The following is a 12,647-nucleotide window of genomic DNA, read 5'->3' as shown; positions in this document are numbered from 1 at the left end:
TAGTCAAAATCTATGTGCTTTTACAAGCTTCTAGGATGCCTTATGATGGGGCAGGTCTGCACCTTGACACTGTATACCCACAGTACAGAGGGATTTTTGCATTCCTCATTCCTTTCAATAGGTCTCGTGCTCTTTCCCTGCCAGACTAATAGGAAGCCTGGTTGTTAGGTTCACCCCAGTCTCTAGTAAAACAGCTGTGGGAAAAAGATAGCAGTAAGGATTTTCTGGGCCTCTCTCATGTGGAATCTGTTGTGTCACTGTTCAAAAATATCACCAGTTTGATGCCTGCAAGTTGGACTGTTCTAACAAGCAGTATTTAACAGTTACAGAAACTTTATCAAAGGTGTTCTCTGCCATTGTGTAACAGCCTTTCTTCACAGTTTTAGTTGTTTCCTAATTTAGTGGGTATTTGTAGGTGGAAGTCTGCCTATGTTTCATATATATTGTGTCTTCCTCTGAGATGTCCTTCATGATACTTTCTTTTTTTTCAGATTGTCCCCAGCCACCACAACCTGAGAATGGAGGCTATAAATGCCACCCTAGCCCCTGCAGCAACCCTCTGACTTCAGGCAGTGTCATAGAGTATCTGTGTGTTGAAGGCTACATGCTGAAAGGAGATTATAAATATTTGACCTGCAAGAATGGAGAGTGGAACCCAGCTATGGAAGTCAGCTGCAGGCTCAGCCCTGGTGAGTACTCCCTGACTCTAGAATTGCCCTTGCATTGACTTTTCAGATTTATCCTTAAACTTAATGTGATGCTGAGGAAGTCCATATGGCTGTCTCTCATTGCACCAGCAATTTCATAAATGCAGCTCACAATCATGACTCTTTCTTAAAAACATCTCTTCAGTAGCAGCCCATCAGATGCAGACTTAGAGTCCCTAACACAAGGAGAAAAGCCATGGAAAGGATTATAAAGTAAGCAACCTGTTGCTTTTGTGGAGCCTCTTATCCTGAGGCTCTCATCCCAGGAATGCTGGATGCCCCAACAGTAGCATTTTCCATGCTCTCTGGTTTTCCTTGATGGGTTTGACAGTACATCTCCCTCAGTGAGTCTGTGCACACGTGTGTGTGTGTGTGTGTGTGTAGAGTCAGTCTTCCTTGCAAACAGGTTAAGTAACTGTTGGTTTCCTGTGTCAAAAAGATTGATGGTGCTACTTTTCACTGTACTGGCAGAAAGGACATTGCTGACAAATGATTTCTGCTTCTCTTCAGATAGAAGTGGGCAGCTTTTGTTTTGTGTCTCTCCAAGCTGAACAGGAATTCCTCCATCAAAGCAGCAAAGTAAAAAGATTTGCAGGAAAAAATACAACTCCTAATTTGCCTACTACTCTTCTGGTTTTAACAGTGGGTATATTGCATAAAGGGAGAACTCCCTCCCCTCTTCTAGGTGAGCTTGTTGGTAGAACCTTACTACTCAGTCATCCTGAGCCAGAAGGATGTAAACTTCGGAATTAAGTCTCAGTATATAAAGCAAAATGTGTCAGCTTAATTGGAAAGAAACAGAAAAAAAGAAGTAACCTTCATCAAACTCTTTATGGAGCTCACTGCATCCCTGTGATCTCTGAACATCCCATCCTTCCCAAAGACACTGTCTTTTCAGTGTCTGCCACTCCAATAGCCCCTTCCTATGAGTTATAAGGAAAGATCTGGGAGTTTACCTGGCAGCAAATAGATCCTGAAGAGGTTTTCCAAATTCAGCTTTAGCTTCCTTTCCACAGTGATCCCCCTTCCCCTTGCTGTGCACCCAGGCTGGAGAACAAAGCTGAGCTATTGCACACAGTGTTCCTTGAGTGACAGTCCTGCTTGGTGGCACTTGATCTAACGGAAGGATTGTGTTGAATTGTGATGAGCAGAAATCCCCTCAGATTTTCTTTAGCATCTTGAAGATCAGTGGCATTATCAAAAATACAATGCCTCAAAAGTCTGACCCAATGAAAAAGCTATTGCTTTCACAACACAAGGTGTAAATGAATTGTTCAGGGTCAGAGATAGCTGACTCTTAACTAAAAGGTCTCTTTCAAAAGTCTCAAAGAAGGGGAAGGAGGTGGAAGACTCTAGAAATGATTGGTAAGGGTAAGATCCTACCTGCTGCATATAGGATAAATTAAGTCCCTAGCAGTTATTATGTGTTTTGTGCAGCTCTGAGTCTGTCAGCCCCATAGCCTTGTGGCAGTTCACTGTATGAGTTTGTGACATTTTTTTGGCTTATGAGATGGTAAATGTTCTGGAGTGCACCTTGGATAGTGAGCAGTTTGACAGCATCATGTACTGATGCGGAAAATGGAGCATCTCTATTTGCCTACCCTTGTTCCTATTAGTGCCCTGAGAAATGCTGAAAGTTAAAATCCTTACTCAATCTATTTGCCATAGGGAAAAAATGTGCTAGTCACTGGTTTTTTTTCTTGGGGGGAGGCCAAGCTACTTCTAAAAGATTTCAAAGAAACAAATTCAAAACAACTAAACCAAGTTGGTTTGACCCCAAGAGATGATACAGAAAATTGCAAACCAGATTTCCACCTTAAATGCCTGTTTTGGGCATAGATTTCAGGCTGTAGGCTTAAAAATAATGATCCTCCAGCTCTTTTTTTTTTTGTTTTGTTTACCTGTTGCTCTTCCTCTCATCCCTCATAACACGTCTCCTGAATTCCCTCTGCAATTTGAGCCCTGTGCTCCTGAAGAATGTGTTGGATGTAGAAAGAGGAACTGAGGAATTGCATAAATCAAATGTGCAATTCACATTAGTATTTCCTGATGGGTAGGTGAGGCTTTTGGGATCTCTACCAAAGACACAAATTAGGGACAGAAACAACAGATACAGATAATTATTTCCTCTAGGGAGTTGACAGGACTAGTGTAGCCCTATAGGCATGGTGTGCAGTGCTCAGCAATACCACCTCCAAGCCATTCTCTCTTCACCCCCATTTTTTTCCTGCAGAGGTCCTTTAAAAGAAAAATTGTTTTCCATACAGTCACTCAGCACAGCTGCAGAAGGGTAGGAAAGAGTAATGTGAACAGGGCACATGTATCTAACACTGAAAACTCAGCACGCTGAAACAACATCTGCCTTCCTTCTCTCTCCTCTGGCATATGTTTGTGTGAGAGAGAAACTTAATATTTTCTGTGTCTTAATTATAGTAAGTGCATAATAGTACCCAGCCAGTTGACTTCCACCCCTCTTTCCACCGTTATATTAGTTGAGAAAAAAAAATATTTTTTTTTCTATTGTTTGGCCTAAAATATGCTGCATATTGTGCTAGACAATTATTGGACTTGCTAGTGACAACATGATATTCTCTAGCTTTTGCTCAGGCAGATCTATATATAACATGACCCTTACCACCATCTGTCAGTTCCCATGGCCTGCTTGCACTGCTTTTCTGTTTGCTCTGTGTTTTTCCAAAGGACCCTTGTATGTTCCTGGTTTATTTTGGGTTCCCTTTACAGCTGATGGAGAAGTGTCAGCTTGAGCTGTAAGCTGAGATAGGTGCTGTGTCTTAACTGTATGGAAAACTCCTTACACACACACACACTGCTGAGGAGCAGTGTGAATGTTTTTCCTTCTCTATGGCAGTTACTCATTTTACCTTGTGTTCCCCTTGGTTTTGTAGAAAAGGACTCTCCTCCGACAATTGGAGTGCCCACGCTGTCCATAGTAGCCTCCACAGCGAGCTCTGTCGCCCTGATTCTGCTGTTAGTTGTGCTGTTTGTTTTGCTGCAGCCTAAGCTGAAGTCGTTCCATCATAGCAGGTAAGTGTAGCTGGGGTTTGGAGGGGCTCAGAGGCACCCTGTTTCTTTGCACTAGAAACTCATTCAGGTTGTTGGGTTAGATCTGCCTTTTGGGGCAACTTAGCTCCTGGCTTCTCTGTTCCTCTTTTCATCTCCTCAGTGACATCTCTGCCCCATACTACTGCTTTTCTGAAATGGTGGTCTCTGATACCCACTTGCAGTCCCCGTTTGTATGTGCCACCCAAGGAGTGACTTCCTTATGCTTTTGCCTTGGCTTTGAATGGAAAACGTTATGATACTTATTAGCCTGGCTATAGATCAGTTTCCTACCTCTTTTAGCCTTGGATGGGTCCTGAAGTCGATGTCTGGGTGTATATATGTGCATCTTTCCCAGACTGCTTGAGCTCCTGTGGACCTGAAATTAGGCAGCACTGTTCTTTAGGTACAGGTGCAATATGCCATCCTCTGCTGTGGGAGGAGAGCCCTCTTGGCCTGGGTTTGTGGGTAAGAGAAGGGACCCAGGCATAACACTGCTGCCAGCTGAGGCAGACACTCCAGCCATGGGTAGGTTGAGGCTCTGGAGTCTTCCCTCTTCTGAAAAGGCCCAAACTACTAGAAAAGAAAAAATTTCTCTCATGCCTTATGAGGCCAGGTGATTCATGCCATGCCAGAGCTGTATTCCCCATCCTGCCAGAGGTTATCTGGCCGGCAGCAGAACAGACAGTGCTGGGTGTTGTGGAACGTAGCAGTGCACCAGGCTGGAATCAACAGTGCTCTTTGCCGGAGCAGGGAGCTGGGTCATGACCTTTGTCAAATTTAGCTATGGAGGTAAGTGAGGGGGGAAAGCATTGTAACCTTTTCAGTTCTTGTTGCTAAATCCATCGGGTGCTGTGAATTACAGCCCCTGCTCATGTTTAATTGTTAAATCACCATTCAAGTTTCTGTCTTCCCCTAAATGGTGAGAGTTGGAATTCTGCTATGGGAGGTTACTGGAGTTCTTGGTAAGGTATATATGGTAAAATTAATACTCAACTTGATTTTTTTTTTCTCCTTCCCCCTCCTTGTTCCTTTCATTGTTTTTTTTTGAGGCGAGACCAAGGTGTGTCTGGAGATCAGGTCTCTATTATGGTGGATGGTGTCCAAGTGGCCTTGCCATCCTATGAAGAAGCAGTATATGGCAGCACAGGGAATTGCATTCCACCCTCGGACTCCCGAGTGCAGATCGTGCTCTCAGAGGGAGCTGGACAGAATGGACCCAGAGAGATGCAGCAGCCAGACCAAGGGGCTCACAGTACCTTTGAAAGAGAAGATGAAGCCCCTGGACATTCTGGACTGTGTGAAGCCAGTGGCTCTCAGCGCTCTGAAACTGTTCTTGTGCATCAGGCTGCTACCTCTTCCTGGGTAGCTGGCATGGCTAGCAGTAGACCTGTACACAAAGAGGTCCAGGATTCAGAAAGCAGTGACATACAGAGCCTTTTATCACTCACTTCCTCTGAGGAATACACAGATGGTAAGTGACTTGTGCGAGGAGCACTAAATGAGACCCTTTTAAGAGTAGGTTCTGCCGTTGACTATCCAGGGTGAAAAATGACATGGGATGCCCCTAGAGCAGCTTTTGAAAAGATCCAGTCTCTATAGCATGTTTCACATCTTAAACATGTAAGCAATGCTTATTACCTTCTTCTGAAGAATTCGGTGTTCTCAGACTGGAGCCTAGGGCAGTCTGAGCAAGATTGTCTACTGGTTACTCTTGTTTTAGCAAAGGATTTTCTGAGAAATCCAGCCTCCAGCATCATAGTGCAAAAGCAGTAAAAATAACTGTGTTTGTGGAAGCTAAGTTGGTGGGAGTGGGAGGACATGCTTGGAATACAAGCCCTTTGTGATGTTTGGGCTGCTTAATTTTTAGACTATTTTAGTAAGCAGCTTTCTGCCACAAAGTATTCAGTGCTGCAGCCTTAGCCTGCAAAACCTGAGAGGGATGTGCATGAACTTACTGTAGAGGGCAGAGAGGTAAGTCTGTTGAACAGTCAAAACATCTTTTATTTCTAACTTCTGTGCTGTCCTGAAGGAGTGCCTTTGCAATGCCAGAGCTGATGTGAAGGTGTAGCTTAAGGTTGCTTCTGCAGGGACTGCTGTGTCTCGGGCAAGAAATGTAACTGGCTTGTAGATAACTGAGGGCAAAACTTTCCCTTTCCATGATATTAAGAAATACTTTGTGCTAGGAGGGTAATGCAGGACCAGATGGACACCCGGAGTGGTGATGGAATCTCTGTCCTTGGAGTTTTTTGAGGCTGGAGCTGGTGATGATCCCACTCTCAGGGGCAGGTTGGAGCAGAGTCCTCCAGAGTTCCTTTCTGCTGTGATGTGATGAGATGGGGACCACTGCATTGTCATGTTATGAAAGTGGGAGGCTGTCTTGCTTTCAATAGTAATTTTTCTGGTGTGTATTGAACTTCAGAAGTTTGACTAATTTTTCTTTTTTTTTTTTCTCTCCCCACCATTCAGATATTCCATTATTGAAGGAAGCATGAGGTCTGCTGTGTTTGTCTAGTCTTCTCCATCTTGGATTTCTTCCTTCTCCCTTCTCCCTGCCTTTGGGACAGAAGCACTCTGTGCAGTCTTCCCCATCCTCGCAAGCTGTACCCTGGATACCTCTAAGAAGAGATGCCCTCAGCTGAAGATCCAAAGGATGTTGCCAGGTTGCCTCCTGGATGCACCAGTGGAGTTGGTGCAGCGCTGGCTTCCCCATTCCATCAGCATCAGGGGCTCAAGGAACAGAGTGGATTTGAGCTCTCCTCTCCTCTTCCCCAGCCGGATGTTTGACAGCAGCTCTGAAGAGCTGCTCTTTCTTGTGCCTTTCTCCTCCTCACACTGGCTTGTTGCAGCTTATCAGCCTTTCTAGCCCTTCTGCTGCCCAGAGAGCAGGGGCTAAACCCGCTTGCTCGCTGGGTGCAGACACAGTTTAAATATACATACATATATGTTATATAGGCTCTTCTTCCAGCAGCATCCTCTTTGTGATAGGGCAGGGCAAAATGCCTCACTGGGACTGAAATTGGGCTTGGGAGGGATCGCAGTGAAGGGGCAGCTGGTGATGTGTAGAAGCGCCTCAGACGAGATGGGCTGTGTGACAGCTTAGCTGTGCAGGAACAGTTCACTGAGAATTGCTTAAGCACTGAAGGCTGAGAAATCCAACATATAGGAATGCCCTCTGTCCCATCTCTGCAGGAGTCCATTCCTGAAAATCACTTTTGTCTCCTCCTTCTTCCTCTACCAGTGCAGCCCACTGGAAGAGGTTCAGGTGTTTGAAAATACCAACACAAAAAAACGCCTGTAGGTAGTGAATTCCTAGTGCCATTGGTGCAATCCCAAATTCCCTTTCCAGCCACAGTAGGTACTTGAATCCTGGGTAGCTGCCATCTCATAGGCTGGTGTGTCTTCCTAGCTTCATACAGCAAAGGGTCTGCTGTTTTAACCTGGTGGGCTCCAGCAGGCCCATAGAGAAGGGCTCCTCCCTTGTGGCTGGGGGTAAGCAGCATTTGTAAAGCTTCTCCTAAACACAGTGCCAGCCTGTTGCTGTGAGGGAAAGTCGAGTACACTGACAGCAGTGCTAGAGGACACCACAGCTCAGTCCTGAAGTTTTGAGGATTGTTTCAAGTTCTGGTAGTAGGGAAAATTCAGAAATATGTGTACCTCTGCCTGCCACAGTTACCTGTCTGTGTTGGGACTCTATTACTGCAGGAAGCCACATTTGCCTTGAGTATGTGGTCCAGTCCAAGTGCTGTGGTTGTTGTAAGGTTCCTCACTGAGGACTGGACACTGTTCCATGAGATTGGTTTCAGCAAGAAGAGTTGGCTTCTTAGATGCATGTACCTTGTCATAACTGTCTTGAAGTAACCAGGGAAGTGTTTGCCCTGTGAGAAGCTGCTACATTTTTGAGTTGAAGGAGCAAAATGTCATGGCCTTACACATCATGTGGTAATGTACAGGTAAACAGGGATGCTGTCTTTGCTGCTTTGCTTTTGATTTACGATCCTCATCATCCTCATCCTTGTTGCTACAGTAAAAAACATTACAGCACTTGACAAAAATCATACAACATCTTTACATATAAAATAGCTGTGGCTTAGCTCCAGTTCTTTGAAATGGGGATTGGCCATAGTGTCCAGCTGTGTATTTGCTATTTCTTTTCCTGAATAGCTGTTAAATCCCAGGACACATGGAACAGTGTGTTCCTGTGGGTGGAAGAATCCTTTTTTCCCCTATCCTTGTTATAGAGGGGTGTTAATTTAAAATTACAATGTTTTAGACATCCTTCCCTGTTGCTCATGTTACCTTGCATTAACACAAGAATTTGATAAATCCCATTTGGGTGGTTTAGGTATCTTTGTTCAGTTAGGATGGTGAAAATCCTGTGTCATTTTACAGTGGGCTGTGGTGTCTCAGCTTCAAGCACTGTAGAGGACAAATGTTGTTTACACGTCTGCCGTTGGAATTTTAAAAAATAAGCATGAGGACGATTGTATTTAGCTCTTTGACTGTTGGAAATGGTCTAAGCTTGAGTAAAATCTCCTTCATTGGTTTATTGGAGGAGTTGAGCAAGTGTAGTGGTAAGGGAGTGTGGAGGAAAGTTTGTGTGACTTTCCTGCTGCCTATCCAGCTTGGAGCAGGAATTGCTTTTTATGCATTTAAGGTTCTGTCTGCTCAAACTGACCCTCAGCAATTCCAGGTATAGAAGTTGGGAATGTGTTGCCTCCCTGAAAGGGGCAGTGCTAGTGCCAGGTTGGTGGGAGAAGCTGGAAGCTGATCCCAAGGCCTGACCTTGCTCTGGATGAGCACCTGCACCACCAGCAGAAAACACATCCTCTGTGGTCTGACCTCCTCTCTGCTGCTGTAAAACAAGCAACTGCCAGCTTGGGAGAGAAAATTCAGTTTGGGTGGGGAAGAAAAAGAAGCAAGCTCTACGAAAAGGGAGTGCTTTAAGTTTGCAGAATCAAACAGAATTAACTAAGTTGGAAAAGACCTTTAAGACTATCAAGTCCAACCTATGACTGAACACCACCTTGTCATCTAGACCATGGCACTGAGTGCCACCTCCAGGGATGGTGACTCCACCACCTCCCTGGGCAGCCAATTCCTATGCCCAGTCACCCTTTATGTGAAGAATTTCTTCCTAATGTCCAGCTTAAACTTGGTGCAGCTTAAGACTGTGTTGCTGGTTACTTGGGAGCAGAGACTGACTCCCCCCTGGCTACACCCTCCTTTCAGGGAGGTGTGGAGAGTGATAAGGTTTCCCCTGAACCTTCACTTTTCCTGACTGAACAACCCCAGCTCCCTCAGCCTCCTCATAGGATTTGTGTTCCAGACCCTTCACCAGAGAGTTTTTGCCCTTGTCTGGATGCATTTGAGCATCTCAGTGTCCTTCCTAAATTGGGGGTTCCAAAACAGGACATAGCACTCAAGGTGTGGCCTCACCAGTGCTGTGAGTACTGGGGGACAATCACTGCCCTGATCCTGCTGGCCACACAGGCCAGGATGCCATTGGCCTTCTTGGCCACCTGGGCACACTGCTGGCTACATGTTCAGTCTGCCATCAGTCAGTGAACCCAGGTCCTTTTCTGCCTGGCTGTTGTCCAGCAACTCTTTCCCCAGCCTATAGCACTGCAGGGGGTTGTTGTGGCCAAAGTGCAGGACCTGGCACTTGGTCTTGTTAAACCTCATATCATTGGATTCCATAAAAATGGTTGGAAATGGCTTTACTAACGAGTGGGGGAAATGTGGAGGTGGAGGAGGGAAATATGCAACTGTAGCTATTGTGATTAAACATAAACAGGCAGCTTCTGTTGGCTTGTTGAGGCTAAGCCAGCAGCTTCCAGGCCAGTCTCTGTGCTAGCTGGTAATCCCTTCTGATGATTCCAGATCCTGCAGAAGAGCTCTATTCCCTGTAGCAAATCTTGTGGGAACAGGCCCCAAGGATCTTTGTGAGCCAGGGTATGAAGCACAGTTTGGAGGCATCACACCTCTCATCTACATCCTCAGCTTTAGAGTTAATTTTCATATAAAATGAGGTAAAACAACAGGGGAGGAGCCCAAAAGATGTCTGACAGCTTTTTCAAGAGGGAGGGAGAGCAAGGCCTCACTTTACTGGTTATCAAATGATTACTATTCATTCATGTTTGTTTTAATTCTGCAGAGGCTGACGGACTGAGAAGTCTTTGGGTAGAGATATAGGAAAACCTACTTTGCACAGTTCTGTCTTTACTTTAGGGAGCAAGGCCTGAAGCCTAAAGATCACTCATGTGTGAGCTGTGCTCTGCCTCAGGAGTGTTCATTATCTCTGAGCTGAGTGTGTTCTCTCTCGATTTTGCTATAAGTAGATGCAGCCTGGATCTCAGTGTTGTGGATGGGAAGCACAGAAGCTCAGCCTTGCAAGATGTAATACAGTAAATGGTTTTTTACCCTTTTTATTTTCCCCTGATGGGGCCACAGTCTCCATACCTTTTCTTTCCCTACCTATGTCTGGCAAAAGATTTCAAAGGGAGGCATTTTTTTCTTATTTAACACTCCCAACATAATCATCTCATGCTCTGTCATACATGCTGGATTCTGTGATATTCAAAAACATTGAAATTATTATATTGAGAAAAATTAAAATAGCACTTATTTAAAAGTTTTCCATTATTCTTGGAGTCTGATAGTTGGGGGAAAAAGGGCATTTCAGAAATTCAGGATATTATGTGCAATAGAAAAACTTCCTTGCTCCTTTCCAGTTCCATAGTTGTTAAAAAAATAGATGCAACTTATTGCAGTGTTTATAGCTCAAGCATTGTAGAACTGGACCAGTCTGAGAGAGCCAGGACATGAAGTTGGCAGTGACCCATGGGGAAGTGGGCCAGTCTCTTGTCAGGCTCTGCATCACGAAGCTCACCTCAAATGATGAGCCATCTTGGACTGTGTCAGAGTCTTCTGTGGCCTTGAAGGGTGTCAGCAGCACTGGTGAGAGAGGGGTTTGTGTGTTCTGGTTTTAAATAGCTTGTGTCTAGCCATCATTAACTGCAGAAGACGTAAAAATTAAGTCAGGAGAGAGGTACTGAAATATGTGAGCCTCTGGAGTTGTTGCTGAGTTAAAACACCATGAGTTTGGGAGAGAGAAGAGCTTAATGCAGTTTTATCCTGAACCACCAGGGAAGTTGTTGGATAGCAGAATGTGCACTCAGCAAGCAGAGTGCTTTTTGCCCCTTGGACATCTCTGCTGAGGTTTCTCCTTGGCCTTTCAGGTCCAGTATGGTGAATTGTTTACTGTAGCTGGAGTCTTAATTTGGCCTTTCATTGTGTGGAGAGCTCAGGTGTGTTGGGAAGAAATCTGTTCCACAAACTTTTGGAAGAAACATCCCAAGATGCTCCCAGAGGTGGATGACTTGGGTCAATACTGAGGAGTGGGGCTAAGAGAGCAACTGGCTCAGCCATTGGAAATAGTCTTGGATGGTTAAGTCGTTTGCAGCACAGAAAAGGGAACACAAGGAGTTGTCTAAGGAAGAGCTGAAAACAGAGGTTTACTGCAGGCTAATGAGCTAATGCAATCATGACTAGGTTGTAAGGAAGCTTGTGCTTTGTTAGATTATTTAGCATACACCAGCAGGCTTGCTGTATAAAAAAAAAAAGTAACGTACAACTGGTTGGACATACTGAGCTGTCCTTGCTGACCTTTTTAGAACATACTTGCAAAAAATGTGGTTTTACTGTTCTGACAGCAGTTTAAATGAAAAATCTGCCTTGTTACTCTATCCAGATAACTATTTAAATAAATTTCACTTTGTTTTTTTGTATATAAATGCAATAAATCCCATTCGTTTTGCACATCCTGCCTCAACTCATCACCCTTCAGTCCCTACCAGCGAACAGCAGATTGAATTTGCTCTATGTGAAAACCTTTGCTTGCAGAACTTCATTAGAAAGCAGATTTTCTCTCCTATAGGCTTTGAAAGTACAAAGAGGTTTCCTAGAGCAGGCTTCATTTTAAGGTGTATTTTTATACAAGAAGTAAGCCTTTTTCCAGTCCTAGCACTCCAGGACAGACCACACCACTTCCCACACTTCAGGGCCGTGTGTTCAGCACTGCTTTCAAACTCAGCCCTCTGCAGGTGATGTTCAGATCTGTGTACCCACCAGAACATGTTGTATTGATGCTCTGCATATGCTTTCTGTAAGCTATGCTTTTGCTTCTGTCCTTGAGTGACAACAGACAGAAGCAACTGAGATGTGCTGGAAAATGTTTTAGCTCAGATTCTCAAAGTTGCTTCCTTCCAAAAGAAAACAAAGTGAAGTTGACTGTGAAGCAGAAGTCCTATGATGTGGTGGGTAGACTGCTGGTAGTTGCTGATAAAAGTGCAAGGGGAGCTTGATTGCCTTTCTGCATTAATCTTTTCTTTCCTATATGTATTTTCTTTTTATCTGAATTGCACCACTATGGAATTATTTGCAGAATGGTACTCCATATATATGTGGGATTTAAAACCATAACTGATGCTGTGCAGGATGTCACTCAATCGGTTTTATTTTGCTTTATTTTATATGTATTTTCTGGTATCCTGTACATTGCAGTGGGTGTGAAGATAGTATTTTAATATTTGTACAAAGTTTAATTTAATTGTTCTATGTATATAACTGCATTTCTAAATTAAAAAAATTCTTTTGAAGTGAAGCTATAACTTCTTGTGTTTGTTTTTTGGGGGAGTTTTATATTTGTTTTGTTTTGTTTTTTGTTTTTTTTAAACTGCTTAGGCCTTGTGGCCTGGAAATCTAGCAGATCATTAATGAATATGTTGCAGTTGTGAAAACCAGGGTGAAGCTAAACCGAGGGAAGCTCAAATGGCTTGGGGAAGAGAGGTTCAGAGTTGGTGCAGCCTTAGAAGGATC

General features: G+C 44.2%; 1 protein-coding gene across 8 annotated transcripts in view; it reads left to right on the top strand.

The window, feature by feature from the left end:
• Positions 1-12,432, top strand: part of SUSD6 (sushi domain containing 6) — a 90,813-nt gene extending 78,381 nt beyond the window's left edge. For all 8 annotated transcript variants that reach the window (XM_088167096.1, XM_088167098.1, XM_088167094.1 and 5 more), the window contains 4 exons: positions 492-689; positions 3,614-3,752; positions 4,820-5,241; positions 6,237-12,432. In XM_088167096.1, coding sequence (XP_088023222.1) covers positions 492-689; positions 3,614-3,752; positions 4,820-5,241; positions 6,237-6,262 — 785 coding nt within the window. In that variant the 3' untranslated portion in view covers positions 6,263-12,432. The remainder of the gene's footprint in view (positions 1-491; positions 690-3,613; positions 3,753-4,819; positions 5,242-6,236) is intronic.
• Positions 12,433-12,647: the final 215 nt, after the last annotated feature.

This window comes from Sturnus vulgaris, chromosome 6 (assembly GCF_052056855.1).
Source record: "Sturnus vulgaris isolate bStuVul1 chromosome 6, bStuVul1.hap1, whole genome shotgun sequence".
NCBI classification, from domain to species: Eukaryota; Metazoa; Chordata; class Aves; order Passeriformes; family Sturnidae; genus Sturnus; species Sturnus vulgaris.
This window is presented reverse-complemented; position numbering and strand designations above follow the sequence as displayed.